Source organism: Pogona vitticeps, chromosome 3 (assembly GCF_051106095.1).
Source record: "Pogona vitticeps strain Pit_001003342236 chromosome 3, PviZW2.1, whole genome shotgun sequence".
NCBI classification, from domain to species: Eukaryota; Metazoa; Chordata; class Lepidosauria; order Squamata; family Agamidae; genus Pogona; species Pogona vitticeps.
In genome coordinates this window covers 35,967,576-35,985,322 of record NC_135785.1, presented here as the reverse complement: position 1 = coordinate 35,985,322, position 17,747 = coordinate 35,967,576, and the positions used below count along the sequence as shown (strand labels likewise).

At 42.6% G+C, this 17,747-nt stretch overlaps 1 protein-coding gene across 2 annotated transcripts; it reads right to left on the bottom strand.

Moving 5' to 3' along the window:
- Window positions 1–5,504: 5,504 nt before the first annotated feature.
- FAM124B (family with sequence similarity 124 member B) lies at window positions 5,505–16,368 on the bottom strand. Of its 2 annotated transcripts, none has more exons than XM_020795496.3 (3): window positions 9,685–10,204; window positions 8,760–9,502; window positions 5,505–6,865 (listed from the first exon to the last, which is right to left on the bottom strand). In XM_020795496.3, the coding sequence occupies exons 2-3, from the start codon at window positions 9,489–9,491 to the stop codon at window positions 6,206–6,208; spliced, it is 1,392 nt and encodes a 463-aa protein (XP_020651155.3). In that variant the 5' UTR covers window positions 9,492–9,502; window positions 9,685–10,204; the 3' UTR covers window positions 5,505–6,205. The 2 variants fall into 2 exon arrangements, with proteins under 2 accessions (XP_020651155.3, XP_020651154.3); XM_020795495.3 differs by lacking the exon at window positions 9,685–10,204 and adding an exon at window positions 16,248–16,368 and having other exon boundaries at window positions 5,508–6,865.
- Window positions 16,369–17,747: the final 1,379 nt, after the last annotated feature.

Genomic DNA, 17,747 nt, shown 5'->3' with positions numbered 1-17,747 from the left:
AATAGACTGCACCAAAGAGCCTTATAAGAGCCTTTTAAACGTTACCCAGATTGCTTCAAATTCCCCCACCTAGTCACACCCTTATGCACATCACTTACTATCCCATCCTCCACAAACCTCAGCTCAACAAGCAAAAGAAGTTATTAGTTAATGCCAGCCACTCATCTTGCTGAGTTTTACACTCATCTGGATGGCTTTTACCCCATTTCTGACCCTCTACAAGCTAGAAAGAAGGAGTTCTTTTTCACGCACTACTACCCTGGGTTCACGGCAAAGCTGCAATTACTTAGGAACATCAGTTGAAAAAAGGATTGTAGATAGTGCTCTCTTTGTTTTGAGTAAGAGCAGATTTTCAGGAATAAGTTAAGCTTGAAAAAAAAAAGTGCCTACTTTACTTATAATATACAGGATGCTGACAAAAGGGAAGGGCTGCTCCTTGAGATTTCCTTCCTAGCTTCCTCGACCCAACCCTGACATTGAGTTTCTTCACATTTCTCCATTGCTTACGATACGGATTCATCTGGGGGAAAGATTGGCTTATATTGGTGTGTCTGTAACTAATTTGTTTGTCATGTTCTAAGTAAGATTTTGTTTTCATCAATTTATCATTGCCTGCAGCACCTGTACAGCTAGAAAGACAAACTATACATAAGAGAAATATAATATCCCCTTCTATATATTTCCCCATCTGCTTCCAGCACTGGCTACTGTGAAGATCCAGGAGAAATGTACAGCCTTGTGCTTTCTTTTACCTATACAGCTACAACTACAGCCTATTGGAAGCAAGCAGTCTCTTATAAAAGAAGTGTCTCACATCTCCAGCTAGAATAAACCAGCCTGATCTTGGCAAAGTTATCTCCTATCTTATAGAATCTCCAATTAGTATGATGGCCACTTCTCCAAGGCCTGCACTTGACTCCCACATAACAACCACACAGGCTGTTTCTCTTATGCACCTCTGAAGGGAAGCTTAGACCACCTCACCCATCCAGATGGACTGCCCCCTCAAGGAACCATCCTTTACTGCTTATTCTCCTCAAGGCCGTTTGCCCTGATTGCCTGCCTTAGTAGCAGAAATATATATAAATGTTGGTGTAGCAACTGCTGGAACAAACTGGAGGTCCACTGACTAAACCCAGGTGGACAGGTTTTATGTCCTCATTTCTGTGTTTTAACCCCTAATTTTTATACAGTAGCAAATTCAGGTCCGGGCTGTATAATTTCTGGCCATTAAAAAGAGCTTGAACAATTGATTCCTCAATAAAATAAATGAATAAGAAAAATTCCCTTGACCTAGAAGACTGTTATGTGATAGGAGAACCCTACTTTCTCATAAAAGATGCCAAAGTTTGAAAAATTATTTTTAAAGGTAATTACATACAGTGGGGTCTTGACTTGAGAACTTAATCCGTATTGGAAGGCGGTTCTCAAGTCAAAAAGTCTGTAGGTCAAGTCTCCATTGACCTACAGTGCATTGAAAACCGATTAATCCCGTAACAGGCCATTTTTGTTCCATTTTGGTTTTTTCTGGTCTGTAAGTCAATTCTCAGGCTGCAAGTCAAACCTAAATTTTGCGGCCAGAGAAGTCTGTAACTCAAAATGTCTGTAAGTCAAGCCGTCTGTAAGTCAAGGGTCCACTGTACTGGCTGAAATCCTGCTGCTTAGTGTAGCAAGTCACAGTTAGAGTAGGCTAACAGAGGACTTTACCCACAAAAACCTCAGTGATTTACTGGGCCTATTGTAGTTTCAACTCACCATACTAAGCAACAGAATTTCAGCCAGAATGACAGTTTTAAGGCCTAAACAGTGACTAATTATAATTTTTGAAATTCTGTATATTCCCATTTCTCATGAATACCCAGAATTGTTGATCTGTAAGCTGTTGATTCACATCAGAATATTAGAAAATGGAACATATTCATTAGTGGGGAGAATTTCTATGACATGTCATATTTTTTTCTGCAACCTATGGTTTTTCCTTGTGGGTGGGTTTGAACATGTTAATGTGTAATCTGGTGAGAAAGGCCAGATTACGTATAAACAAATTTGTACTTGTTTATGGGTTCAAATGTAGGTTGGAGAGAAAATATGAAATGTCATAGAAATCTTCCCCCTATTAATCACTATTTGTATTCTGTAGAACAAAAAAAACCCCACAGATAATCTTTCTAATGTAGGCAAGTGTAATACGGATAAAGAGAGCTGCTCTCATTTTTGGACTCTGTTTGTGGGCATAACTTGTAAATCTATCATAAGTGCCTGTACATTAACATTTGCCACTCACACCCCTAATCTCATCCCTCCACACACCCTTACAACTATTTATTTAGTTGTCCTGTTTAGAGGTCACATTTCTCCTGACAGGGGGAATAAAGGCATCTCACAATATTAAAAAGAATAGTATTTAAAACACAATAAGGTATACATTAAAACAATAAAACTATAAAACTGATTAAAATACAATCAAATAATTAAAAACAGGTAAAATGTTAAAAACTATCTTAAGTTTTAAAAATGGCATTCAGGACTCAGTCATGATTGTTAAAAGTCTGCCTGAAAAGATGGGTCTTCAGCTGTCAGCAGAAGGATAAAAGGGGGAAGGGAACAACCTAACCAAAAGAGAGCAGGCACGGCTGATGGGGTTGTGAGAGAGGGTTATGCTCATCACTGTGCCCTTTGCTACATGCTTACACCAGGCAGCAACTGCTGGTGTATGCCTTCTATAGTCTCCCCCCCACCTAAATGCTGTCCAGGGGATTGGCTACACGGGTGCTTTTGGAGTGACCAAGCAGAGGCTTGATAGGGTTAAAAATATTGGCAAACTGAACAGAAAGGCAGGGGAAGTGGATTTTTAAGGACTAGTAAACCATCACTGATATGCTGCATGACTTAAAAACATTTTTAAAAAATCAGTACCTTGTCTTAAAGGCAAGACAAAGAAAAATTTTTATTATAAGCTATGCAGCACATGAAAGATGGTCTACTACTGTTGAAACAACTAAACTGTTAAGTTGTAGACTGAAAAAAATTCTGCTGTCTAGATTATCACATACAGTATAATGACAATGTGTTACTGTTTGTATTTGGAAGCATTAGCAACAGAAAATAAGTGCAAAGACTTTTCAATATACAGTGGTGCCTCGTATAACGAGCGCCCCGTTTAACGAAGAAATCGCATAGCGATGGCTTTTTTGCCATCGCTTTTGTGATCGCACTAAGATCTTGCCTATGGGGAAAATTCGCTTTGCGATTTTTCCCCATAGGCACCATTTTCCCCCAGCTGAGCGGCGGGAGCTTTGAAGCCCCGCCGCTCAGCTGGGGGAAAATGTCGGCAGTGGGCTGTGGCCTCGGAAGGACCCCGAAGCCACCGTCCCCTGCTGACAATTCCCTTCCAAGCTCTCAAAGGGCCCCCTCCGATATTGGAGAAAGCCCTTTGAGAGCTCGGAAGGCTCTCAGCGGCGGCGGGGGAAGGGTACGGGGGTGTCGAAGGCTTCCAGACCTTTGCCTGGAAGCCTTCCGGACACCCCCCCACCCTGTCCCCGCTGCCGGCAGCCTCCCCGCGCCGCCTCCCCCGGCCGTTCTCGGACTTCTGGAAGTCCGAGAACGGCTGGGGAAAGCGGCGGGTGGAGGCTTCAAGCATCAGGGACAGGGTGGGGGGGATCGGGAAGGCTTGAAGCCTACCCACGCTGCTTACCCAGGCCGTTCTCGGACTTCACACCTTCTAAACACAAGACCTTTTAACCCAAGCACCTTTTAAACAAAACCAACGACCTTTTAGCTTAAAAAAGGGACAGGAAAACACCTTTTAAAAAGTACACTTTTTTTCCGTTCATAAGTCGAAGCTCCGTTCGTAACTCGAAGCAAAATTTTGCGAACGGAGTGGTTCATAAGTCAAAATGTTCGTATGCAGGGACGTTCGTAAGTTGAGGTTCCACACTACCTTTATGGAAAATGTACTTCTAGCAATTATCCTATCCTTCCCAAGCAGACCTTTTATAAAGCAAACTGCTCTTTAACTATATATTCTTGACCAAAACACATTACATAACAAGGAGGACAGCTGACAAGAAGATATAGCTTCTGCCCAACTCCCTCCAAGCCATTTCTACTCCTCTCCATAGTGAGGATTGCAGCTAACCTCAGAAAGAGCAGGAAAACACAATGGTTATATGTGTTTACAAATGATATAACCATCCCTATCACTCAAAACATCTTAATTCGTTGACCCTTAAAAGCCCTGGCAGGTGAAATCAAACTATTTAATGGTAACACTATCAGCCATTTCAGGACTACGTTCTGTGTGAAGAAAGAATCAATGTTAGAATGTTAGCAGACACAACTCAGTTAGAATAAAAACAAAGGGAGCAATTTTCCAGAGCGCTGTGCAGGACCTCTGCCCCATGCATGCAGAGTTGTGGCTGCGACTGGAAGCAAGCAGGTGTCCCCCACCCAGTGCTGCATAGTCCCAATCCAGCACTGCATGGCTATGCAGCCACACAGCTTATAAGGAAGGTTGAAAGGAAGCTCTCAGTAAGGCAATACTTGATTTTAACATGACAAAAACACATGGAGAAAATGTAACTCGCGTTGTCCAATAGCCCAATGTGTTCAAACCAACCATCCACTTCCCTTTGGATGACAACAAAGTTTATTTACTTCTCAACCTATCAAATATTAAAGCTTCCCATCTTAGCAAACCACCAATGTTGGAATGGTGCTAGTTTAGTCATATTACTCACTACAAAGAGTGGTGCTCCCTCCTTCCCAACGACAAAAAGGCCCTCTTACAGCACCCTGCTGTAGAAATGTAAAGCTCTGAGTACATCAGTGCACTGTTTTGCCCAGAAATGAGACACTTTCCTTTTTGGACTCAAATTCACCAAATCCCCTAGAGCAAGCCATTCTCTGGGAGGCCCTGGTACATTTGAAAGCAGCCAGAGACTAGAAAAATAATTCTTCACACACCACCTTATTAGGTTTGTTATATGACTTATGAAATCCTGATTCGGCCTATATTTCTTTCATATTGTATTTATGGCCCTCGTCCAAAGGGCCCGGGGGGAGGTTGAGAATGGCAGCCCAAGAGAGCTTGGTAACTGTCCATGTTGACTTGGGTGCTCTGGGAGTTGTAGTATCTCCCCCCCTCAAAAAAACAACAACCCAGCAGTGTACAGTGGTGCCTCGCTTAACGAGCGCACCGTTTAACGACGAATCCGTATAGCGATCCCTTTTTGGGGATCGCTATACGGATCAGCCCCAATCGCCGCACTCGCATTGCGACGATTGGGGCCTCCGGCGGCCATTTTGGAGCCGCCGAACAGCTGATCGGCGGCTCCAAAATGGCCGCCGGAGCGAAAACATCGCTGGAGGGGTAAGTTTCCACGCTTATTGGAACGCATTAAACTAAGTTTAATGCGTTCCAATAGGCTTTGCTTACCCGCACAGCGATGTTCTCGTATAGCGAAGGTTAATCCGGAATGGATTAACCTCGCTATACGGGGCACCACTGTATCTCATATCTGGTTCTGCTCCACAGCAAAGCAGATTACTTCTTTCCAGACTGTGAAATCATTGTGTCATTAACAGGTTCCAGCAGACAGACATTGATAGCTTTTATAGAAGGTCTATGTTTTCTCTCTGCAGCTTCTAATATCATTTAGCAAGCTTGTGGAACATTAAAATGGATGGCTTCTTTCAATCTATTGCACAGTAATCCTCCAGTGTGAGAAATTCTGTCTCGTGATTCTCTTTCTACTCTTCCTCTGTTTAGTATCTTAAATTTTGCCAACAGTTTAAACACATATTTGTTCTCTTGAAAACTACTTTTAAGCTTTGTTTTTAACACTAGTATGGAAAGGTAGTATAGGCAGCTGGGGTATCTACACAAAGACAGGGTCTTTGTGTAGCATACAGATTGTTCTCTTTGCAACTTCAGTAATAAGGCACTGGGCAATCAATCTAGAAAGGAGCGGTCAGAATCCTACTGGAGATTCATGCCAGCATGAAGTGCAATTGCATAAATCATGGTGCTGCATTGCTGCAAATCAGCAAGTTGCTGCTTGTATTCCTGGTCTCGTGCCAGCAGGGAACTAGCACAGGAAGGTGACAACTCATTAATTAGCAGCACTTTGCCAGAGCAGTTTATGCAATTACACTTACACCAGCATAAATCTCTACCAGAATTCTGGCCAATACGTAGTTAGAGTCATATAAAGAATTCTTCCTCCTCCTCCTTCTCAGTTCCATGGCTTGCTCCTGATGTTCCCAACCAAAAACCAGACGGTCTCTGTACTGATGTTTGATTACTTTTGGCAATACGTGATAACAGACTGCTTCTGTCCTCAGGTTGCAAGCAGGTTCTGGACTCAGCTCCAACGAATGAACAGCATGGCGCCTGGGACTGAGGAAGACCATTCTGTAAATCCTTCGAAAAGCTATTTAATGGGGAGTCGCTACATTCAGAAGATAATACTCTGCTCCCTGTGTCAACATTCATCTCCTCCTCTTCTTCCCTTTGGCACAGCCAGAGTTCATGGCTGGAATGTCTCCGTTTAGTAGCCAGAGTCAATTGGGAAGGACCGAGATCCCATGGGGAAGACTCTGCTGGTCTATGGGGCAAGGAAGAAGAACAAAAAGTGCTTTGGGAAGGGCTATGAGGACTTGCCAGAGTGCATTCCCCTCCCTGTGTAGATTTATGCTTATTCTTCACAGCTCTCAGAGTCCGATTTTTATGCTGCCCAGTGGTTTTTCTGGTGGCCAGTGAGGAAGGACTGATACCGTAGTGGGGGAGACCTCCCTCATCTGCAGTGTTGTGCCCCCTGCAAGATGAACCTTGGTTTTCATTGTAATTTGTGGTGCCTTGAACCTATGGGAAAAAGAAGAGGAAGTTAAGTCTTTCCTCACATTATTGACACCAATAATGGTGATCAGGTCTTCACCCGATCCTGTGAAGACATCAAATATTTAAAAGGTTGCACTAAGAAGTACATTTTAAACAAACCCCCAGATCTGACCTGTAGCCTCTTCTGTAGCTGTCTAATAGGTATGATCAACTATTAGATTGGGTGTAGATTGGAGCATTTTGAAAATAGGCTGCATTACCCGTTGCTATTCTTAATAAACACGGAGTGCATCTATACTGTAGTTACAGCACTTCGGTAGCACTTTTAACTGCCATGGCCCTCTCCTGCAGGAATTATTTATTTGGTGAGATAAGTAGATGTCTCTAGTAGGAAAGTCTAGCACTGTACTTCAGGAGAAGTACAATAGAGATCATCAGCAAAAAATTCTAAGTACCTCATCAGACTTCAAACCCCAGTATTCACTGAATAGATCCATGGCGATTAAAATGGCATCTGATTCAACAGTATAGTGCAAATACACTCTGAAAAATATGCTACATATGCAGAGGCCCAAACAGGCAAAAACAGATGCTTTGATTACCATTATAAAGCATTAAAAACCCCTTTAATCTTAGATAAGATATATTCATCAAGTCCACTATTTTGTTTTTTAATTGTCCTATTTACTCATATATTCCTACAATACCTGTTTCAGCATATCAAACAGAAAAGAAATACATATTTCTTAGAAATATATATATGAACACACACACATACACACACACACACCTTTCCTTTATATATACAGATAAAATTTCCAGTATGGAATTAATTTGTTCTTGTCTATTTTTAAGTGTCGCTGCATGGGTTGTGTATCCACACATCTCCTTGTCCTGGCATTTTCAAGAACTGTAACATACTGTTTGGATTCCAATGGATGAAGACCAAGCAAATATTACTCTTATTCAAACTGAGAATACTTCACCAGGTTTGGGTATATCAAACTGTCCTTTCATTGTTGCAACTCAGGATGAAGGCAGGGCAAACATCAAACAGAAATGAATTTTCTATTCCAAACACTGGGCAAGGTGGGAGGGGGATAACAAGAGACTGTCAATTCTTTAAACAAATACTCTCAGAGTATTAAAAATGAATGCAGGAAAAGTTGCTTATGAAACCAGCAATACCAAACAATCTAATAGAGCATCTAATACTACAGCACTGAAGATCACAGGAAAAGGAAAGCTAACCTGAGATGGGCTAACTCTAAAGAAAGATACTGTACAGCTTTTAGTCTACAGCACCTGAAAAGGGCTTTTAATGACAGGAACTTCTGGAAACCATTAAATCATGATGATAGTAATAATAATAATATGTAAGACCTCAAGTCCATTCCAACTTATGGCAACCCTCCCTGGGTTTTCTGGGTATGAAGTACTCAGATGGTTTACCAGTTCATCCTACTTTGGTAAGCTGGGACTGCACATCTAGCACAAGGCTGCACAAGCTGCAGACATTTAACCCCATCAGCCAGTCACACAAGCTCCAGGAGATTCCAGCTGGTTCTTCCTGGGAGACAAAGTGGGTGGTTTTGAACTCCCAGTCCTGGCTCTGCTGCCAGGCACACTCTAATATAATACCAGTCCACCATTCATTCACATGATCACTGTAAATCAGAAATTATTTGATGGTGCATAAGACTCATAAAACAGCATTTACTACAAGCATAGCCATTATTAAAAGTCACTATCCACTGCAAGAAGCCTAAGCGACTATGACCACGATGCTGCTTTAAAGGAGGACTTTTGTGGCACTGCTACTAAATTAGGGCATGTGGGTCACAAGCAGCCCAGGGCCCCCCCTCTGTCTATTACAATGCTTTGCTATTCTGCTCACTACTGACAAACTGAATAATACCTGCAGCAGGATCCTGTTGCCTTCGTAGTCTTCAGTTTGCCACCTAGTGCTGCTGATGGGAATGCAAGGATTTGGCAGAAGTGGCACCAGCTGTCCAATTTCATGCACCTTGAACTGCAGCACTGAGGACTCCTTCGAGTCAACAGACATCCCCACAGGCAGCTGCTTCAAGCAGAGCTGAACTGCAATGCTTTGGGTTGCGTAGAGTACAAAGGCACAGAAGCTGCTTTTCTGCACCGTTGCCTTTTTCTGCAGGATCATCTCATAGAGCCTGACTGTATCATCATAGTTATCAAAGCTACAGTAGAGGGTGATGCGCAGAATTTCTGTGCCGTAGTGGACCTGCCGTAGTCCCCACACGGGCATATGCTCATCCAGCCCATAAAAGTCCTGAGAGTCAAGGGCCTGGGGAGACCGTTTTCCACTGGAACATGCCACGTGGACACGGTGCCAGGGTGGGTGCTGGAAAAAATCATGGACTTGGAAGATCCGTTCTTCCCCAAACTCCTCATGTAGAAAAAGCAAAACAGATGTTCCAGGGAACCTGGTGCTCCTCTGGTGATAGGTCGCATAGTACTTAATGGGAGAAGTGCGCTCTGATACGAGGAAGAGATGGACATCTAGGCAGATCCATGCCTGAAGCTGGTCCAGGGTGCGCTGCAAAAGTATCGCATGTCCAGGTTTGGCAAGCAGGTGTACAGCCATCGCTAAGGAGTCAGCTCTTCCATCCATTGTACGGTGACCTAGAAATAAAAGATATAACATCATTCCGACATCAATGTTTGCAGATGAAAGACTCTCACAAATTTCCAACAACAACAACAACAAAAAGGGATTAAAACATGCACTTTCCAGCCATTTCCCAAATAGGCATGGTTTGTAAACCTCTTTACGAGTCATACCAAATGAACAGTATTTTCATTACCTGCACTTTAAATCCGAAGTTCTACAATGAGAATGGGCGATGTTTCCCATCCCTTAAGACTCCAGAATGAGCTTTGGCTATTAAAACCCAACTCAAGTTTAAAAAAAACTAAATATAGATTATACTGTTATAAACGTAGCACTGCCTGAATGCATTTTATGTTATTGCTATGTTTTTAAAATATCATTTAAAAAAAACACTTCACATTTCCAAACGTACAGCCCTGACTCCAGATTTCATTCAGTGCAAAAATATTACAAAACTTGGAGGAAGAAGGTTATAATAAACTGTCAGGAATATCAGTTCTGCTAAGCCAGCATCAGTTTTATACACAATACTGTGTAAAATTGCCAGCTGAAACAGACCATTCCCTGAGACTCTATTGCCATCGCTGTGCAAATTCAAGGGAGAGCTGACATTTTAAAGGGCCAGCTTTCATGCTGCCTCTCTTCAGCCCCACAATTTCCGAGTCTCTGTGCCAACTGTGCTGTTTCGTTTTGTGTTGTAGTCTTTGTTGTACAAAGGACGGAATCTTCCAAAGGCAACACCCATCTGGCCTTTACTGATAAACCTTTCTTTTAAAGGCAGAAAGGAAATAGGACAACAGAAGCAACATCCATGTGAACTCCACAGATAACAGCTACCTGTCTCCAAGAAGCAAGTGGAAGAAATGCAAGGCTTCAATGACAGCCCCACTTACGGCTGTCCCAAACAGTGCCATTTCATTTGGCTTCAGTTATTCCACAGCTAACCGAGGGCATGTCCATTTGTGATCTGGAGATTGTTGCTGCTGATTTAATGCATCCCTACTTATTTCACAGGGTTATGGTCAATAAAGGAAGCACCAAGCACATTATTTATTTAGATATCCTAGTACAGTATGTCCCATCTTGTTTTTTCCTCAGGGAGTTTATGGCAGCATACAAGGCCCTCCCTCTACTTATTTTATCTTCATAGCACTGCTGTGATGTAGGGAAAAAGAGAAAATTTACAGAAGACAGGAAAGAAGATAAAATACTATAGTGTCAGCCCAAAATATGCAGAATTAAAAGTTTCCTTTTTAAGGGAAATCAGTCTATGGCCTATAGACAGATTCAGAGACCACCTCGCCTCAATTTGGGGGTGGCCCTCCTATTGTCGCAAAGTGAAAATTGGTTCCCAAAGCAGGGAACTGATAATCGCAAAGCGGAAAAACCCCAGTTAAACCATTGTTTTGCGATCACAAAAGTGATCGCAAAAACCTAATCGTACAGTGATTTCCTCATTAAGCGAGGCAATCGTTAAGCGAGGCACCACTGTACTATAGGTAACTTGTGTAGTATCCTAGATTTAAACCTGGGGTAAGTAACTATGAACTGCCAGATGTATCTGAATTACTGTTCTCATAATCCCTCACCTTTGGCTATGCTGGCTACTACTGCTAAACATTGCAGGCCAAAAACATATGGAAGGCCACCACTGCCCATCTCTGATTTTAAATTGTCTAACTGGCACCTTCCCGCCCCAAATAAGCAGTTGGTCTTTTGTAAGGAGGATGAGACATAGCCAGATGGGTCTCCACCTTTATCACACTGCTTCTGAAGAAGTTGTGCCTGACCACAGAACTGCTCAACAGATAGGGAAAGTACTATAAACTCTAATCTAGCCTGAGATCTGTTTCTGCTGCAGCCTCACTGTGTCTGCTCTCTTAGAAGATTGCGTTTCCCAGCTGTAAAAGGAATATAGCGTTCTCATATGCTTCTGCTGTGTAATGCCTTATGAAAAAAGAAATGCTATATTATGAACTGTATTACATTTAAATGAGGCAAAAATGAAAGTGCCATCCTTGTGGCTTTTAAATGCTGGCATTTGTAAGATACAGATAATACTGATTCCAGAAAATTCCACTCCTAAGTCACTGCAAATAAATCAGAAAGTACTGCTCCTCTAGCAATTCAGCTTTGATGCTGTATGCTTAATGCCACCTCCTGGGGGAACTCCTCAAGCTAGAAATCTGTGCCTTGTTGGGGAACGGGGAGGTAGAAACCATGCAATACAGCAATTATCTCGTTATCAGTAATTGCCACCTGCTTCCCACTTTCCTGTACAATCTTCCTGTGTGGGAGTGTGCTAATATCCTATCTTACTGAAAACCCTAATTTTCCTAAGTATGAATGTAGCAGGCAGTTTTACCTTGTTCTCCCAGCTACTAATCAGATAGGTTTTCCCAACAAATCCATGTTTTGTCATATTTAGCTTTGTGTTCATGACTGATTTCTCCCCTACAAACAATGTATGCCAATGCACAAAGCAAAGACAAACACACACAGACACACTTTTCTTTTACTTTTTTGTCTATGTGAAGATCAGATGAAACTCATGAAAAAGTGTATTTAAAAACAGACTTTTGAAATAAGAGGAGTCACACTAAATACATGCTTGAAAGTGCACTGAAATCTGCTAGTGAGGATTTCCTGTGTCCCATCCTCCTTTGTATGGAGACATGGAAGAAGGCCTTCTCTGCTGTAGCACTCTGGCCGCAGAATGTCTTCGCCATGAAAACACAACCTGTGTTAACACAAGACTCATTCTGGGGCTAAGTTAAAACCTAGTTCTTCATTGAAGCTCTTAATCCAAGTTTAACTACTCCATCATACAATATTCTAAGATTTGTCCTGTAGCAAGCATTTTTCCATGTATAAAATGCCCCATGTATAAGACCCCCCATTTTCCAACCCAAAATTAAGAAATCAATATTTTAAACATAAAACAAAATACATTTTTATTTAGTAACATTTACATACCAGTACTATCATATCACACTCAGCTTTGAGCATATCACTTTATTCAGCCTCTGGACTCAGAACTCTCTGACATTACCAGTCTCTGTTGCATCTGAGCACTGCCTACATGCTCCACCTCCAACGAGATGTGTTCTAATTGGTTATTTCAGCATCAGCTGACATCAGTTACATAAGGCTCATGATTGGAGGAAGCCTGTTTGCAGAGGCAAGGTATGGTAAGTTTTGTAATCACACAGTTCTCTCCTCAGCTTACTTCTGTGTATAAGACAACCGTCAATTACAAAAGTATTGTCTTATACATGGAAAAATACAGTACTTACAATTTTCTTCTATCATTCAGGATAATGTTCTAGAAGTCCCCAGCAGATCATTCTCAGTACCTTACCAGACTAGAATTCCCAGGATACTGTAGAAGCATGGAAGTTAAACTATGAAACTGCTGATGCAGATACACCATTGCTTCTGGATTTCTGTTACAGCATTCATGGTGTGATAGTTGCAAGGTTCAGGGGATCTCTCTCTCTCAAGCCACTTAGCCACACTCTTGTTTATCCTGGAATGTGTGAACCTAGAAGAGTCTGATGTGATGAGGCCCATGGAACCAGCCTGGTATGAGTGCTTAAAAAACTGTCCAGTCCAAATAATTCTTTAGGTGGGCACACTGTTGGGCTGGAAGGATGTGAAAAGATATTGCTTTACTGAGTTTATAACTGTGCTTATTTTCTGTTTCCTTCTGTTAAGGAACCTTGTAATGAGGGTGAAAGAGGAGAGTGCAAAAAACGGTCTGAAGCTCAACATAAAAAAAACTAAGATCATGGCCACTGGTCTCATCACCTCCTGGGAAATAGAAGGGGAAGATATGGAGGCAGTGACATATTTTACTTTCTTGGGCTCCATGATCACTGCAGATGGAGACAGCAGCCACGAAATTAAAAGACGCTTGCTTCTTGGGAGGAAAGCGATGATAAACCTTGACAGCATCCTAAAAAGCAGAGACATCACCTTGCCAACAAAAGTCCACATAGTCAAAGCTATAGTTTTTCCTGTAGTGATGTATGGAAGTGAGAGCTGGACCATAAAGAAAGCTGACCACTGAAGAATTGATGCTTTTGAATTGTGGTGTTGGAGGAGGCTCTTGAGAGTCCCCTGGACTGCAAGGAGAACTAACCAATCAATTCTAAAGTAAATCAACCCTGAGTGCTCACTGGAAGGACAGATCCTGAAGCTGAGGCTCCAATACTTTGGCCATCTCATGAGAAGAGGACTCCTTGGAAAAGACCTTGATGTTAGGAAAGTGTGAAGGCAGGAGGAGAAGGGGACGACAGAGGATGAGAAGGTTGGACAATGTCATCAAAGCTACCAGAATGAATTTGACACAACTCCGGGAGGCAGTGGAAGATAGGAGGGCCTGGCGTGCTCTGGTCCATGGGGTCACGAAGAGTCGGACACGAATAAACGACGACGACGATTTCTGTTTTTCATGGAAATTTCTATAAAAACTTACACATCTGGCACCCCAAACAGGTAAGATCCAGTTGAAACTGGTACTACATATACATACAAATTGGACTGTTTTTTTTAATGAAACAATTTCTGAAAAGTTTGCCTTTGAGTCATGCTCGTTGAGTTGGGTTACAGATTTTTACAATGACTTATTTTTATGGATTATGAGCTATAGCACTGATACTGTTCTGTGTTAATATTGGAAAACACTTTTTTGCATCACCTGATCTTGTGTTAGCAATACAATTCATATTGAAAACAAGGCCTAACCTTTTACAGAATGACACTGAGCTTTTCTCCACATAGGAACAGAAAGTTAAACCTAATTTTATACAATCAGCTGGCAATTCCACCCTTAAACTAACCTTTTAACTATCACTAGCTCACATTCTGTTCTAACAAAAGAGGCCTTTGGCAGCTTGTCTAATTGGTAATTTATATTGCAACTGGCATTGTGTTGTTTCTTATGTCTCTGGAGGCTCTGCTTAAGCAGTTTACCAAACCTTTAGAAAAGGCCATATTTCACATTCTGATTTCACACATATAGAGACAGGCAAGAAAATGTCTTTGGAGTTGTGAACATAAATACTGGGAGTAGAACTTCAGAAAACTGAAACATGATGTGTATAGGTTTGCTATTTTTGGAAGTCGCTCCAGTCAGAGAAAGATAATACTATCCTGTAATGTATATTTGTCTAGCCATCTCTTCACACAAACAAATATCTACAAATTGAAACTAAAATGTTACTATCAGAGCAAAACAAAGCAAATTATCAAAATGTTCTGTGTTTGGAGTAAAATAAAATGTGCAAATAAGCCACAAAATGCTTCATGATTTTTTATGTTAATTAAAAAAAAAACACTTTAAAGATGCTTAGCATGTAACACCCCAGAAGCTAGTTTTCTGGCATTTGACAGGTTTTAACTTTCGTTAGTACTGCTCAAAAGAAGGCAACGGGATATCCCTGCTGAACTTTCCATACCATGAAAACCCTATAATGAGACAGTCCAAAATGAAGCAAGAGAGTGCTGGATCAGGGCAGTTGAGGCCAGGACATTTTGCAGAGCACTAATTCACAGCCTTGCCATAAGTTGGTGGTGACTCGCCGGCAAATAACAATTCCCATCTTTAATAGTCTTGCATCTGAAGAAGTGAACTTGTTCACAAAAGCGCACATAAAAATACAGCTGTTAGTCTTTAAGGTGCCCCAATATTTATGTCTTCTTTATTTTTGTTTTGTTTTTGCCTGCCATCCCATATGTTTAAGGTGTATCATTTCTCGAAATTCCACATAACATAAACGTAAAAAGGTTCCCCTTGACATTTAGTCCAGTTGTGTCCGACTCTAGGGCGCAGTGCTCATCCTCGTTTCCAAGCCGTACAGCCAGTGTTTGTCCAGAGACAGTTTCCGTGGTCACATGGCCAGCACGACTAGACACAGAATGCCGTTACCTTCCCACCGTGGTGGTACTTATTTATCTACTCACATCTGAATGCCTTTGAACAGCTAGGATGGCAGGAGCTGGGACAAGTGACAGGAACTCACTCCATCGAGTGGATTCGATCTTACGACCGCTGGTCTCCCGACCTTGCAGCACAGAGGCTTCTGAGGTTTGACCCACAGCGCCACCACATCCCTAAACTCCAGGTGCACTGCCTATAATTCTAAAAGTTATAGCTATTTTTATTTTCCAGCTCAACTCCATGAAAAGCTGGCAAATAGATCCAGATCTGGGGCACAGATCAGATCTGTAGATTGTCCGGTTTAATTTGACCCTGTAAATTAAATGGCGTTCTTAGCTACCCCGAGCCCTATCAATTTACTTAAGCCACTTTCACTGGCCCAGATATTCGAAGCTACTTTAATTACCACTTCCAACTTTGGTGCTTTAATGGGTTTACCATTCACAAGGAAGCACGGAAGTAACGGATAAGAGGGGAAGAGAAGAGAGGGTTCACGTGTTTTGGTTCTGCAGCCTAGGCAAAAAAGTTTGGAAGGAAACCTCTGATAAAGTGGTGTGTGTGTCTGTGTGTGGGGACTATTATGTCTCTGAGCAGTTAGAAGAGACCAACGCCTCCGGACCTCTTTCACGGGTTTCTTTCAGAAGTCCCAGCCTTGCCATCCACAAGACCGCGAAGTCAGAGAGGCGCCCCCCCCCCCCCAATTACCGGCGTGCCTGAAAAGCCGCGGAACTCCCGCGTCAGCCGCCTAGCTACGCGACAACAAACGCATTAGCAACAGGCGTCCCCCTGTCTCCGGCGTCCCGCTCGCCTACCTGGCCGCGTCAGCCATGGCTTCCATGGTGCCCTTCTCCCGAGGAGGCGCCCCGCTGCATCCTTCTACCCCGCCGGCTGGTACCGCGGCTATTCCGCGGGGCCCCCGCCAAACAACGAGGGAAAGAAGCGCAGCCTCCTCGGCCCGGCTGGCCCGCGTGTCCAGACCCCGCCCCCTCTTCCGTCACCCATAGGCCGATTCGTCCGCCCTGGGGTGGTTATGTGGCGTCGAGTCCCATTTTGTTGCCGGCCTCTGAGGAGACTTCGCTCCGTTAGGGGCTAAGCTACCCACCACTCCGGATAGGCAACCCTTTTGCCCGAGAGAGATCGATCCTGGCTTAGGGGTAGAACATGCGTTTTGCTTCCCCTCCAGAGCCTGAAAAAGTTACCGTTCCGAATACAAATCCGATAATCCCGCAATTTACATGATCGTTCTGGGTAGAGATTTTTGGAAGTTGTCGTTCCAAACGGTCACTTTCCCTAGCTTTGACTCACTCCCTTAAAGTAAGGCTGGGGTAAATGCAACATTGAGGAATTTCTCCTAGAACTTCCAGAATCCCTCAGTGGGGTATTCTGGAGGTTGTAGTCCAAACAAAGCAATTTTGCCCCTTCTCAGCGAAACGCCTGCCTGAAACCCAAGAAGTTAGTGCTAGTTTGAGTAAAGGAGTCATTTATTTATTTAGAATATTTTTACCTCGCCTTTCTTCTTTAAAATGACCTAAAGCAGCTTACAACATTGAAAGGCAATATTTAAAATTTAGAAGAATGAGGATGCAAGGTATAACACTATTAAAAGGCAGTAGTTAAAGCTAAGAACGATGAGTATAATGAATGATGAGTATAATGAATGATGAGAGGCATCCTACGTCATTAAAAGGCAATATTAAAATGAAGAAAAATAAGCATATAAATATATATTTAAAATACCACTGAGAAACGGAAAACAGAAAAATGAAAAGCACAATAACAGTCCATAAAAAAATCACACCCAGTTAGCTTGATTACTGAGGGAAGTCTTGGCTGAAGAGAAAGGTCTTTGCCTGCTTGTGGGAGGTCAGCAAAGGTGGGGCCAGTCTGACCTCCAGTGGGAGGGAGTTCCAAAGTCTGGGAGCAGCAACAGAGAAGGCCCTTTTCTGTGTCCCCACCAGATGCAGCTGTGAAGGTGGCAGGACAAAAAGAAAGGCCTCTCCTGATGATATTTACACCTGAGCTGGCTCATAATGGGAGATAGGGTCTTTGAGATAGCTCAGACTCAGGCCATTTAGGGATTAATAGGTTAAAACTAGCATTTTGAATTCTGCACATAAACTGACTCGCAGTCAGTGGAGGTGTTATAAGGGGAGTTTATATGATCCCTGTAAGCAGTCAGCAATCTGGCTGCTGCAATTTGGACCTGCTGAAGTTTCTTGACACTTTCCTTCAGTAGTCCCACCTTTGGTGTGTTACATTAATTCAGCTGGGACTTAACTAGGGCGTGTGTCAGTGGCCAAGAGACAGACATA

What these genes read in the sequence shown, in the direction of transcription:
- FAM124B (XM_020795495.3), bottom strand. Translation starts at nt 9,491, where the DNA reads ATGGATGGAAGAGCTGACTCCTTAGCGATGGCTGTACACCTGCTTGCC. An exon ending in GCAACAGGATCCTGCTGCAG is followed by an intron (nt 6,866 to 8,759) that starts GTATTATTCAGT and finishes TTTTTCCCATAG; the next exon opens with GTTCAAGGCACCACAAATTA.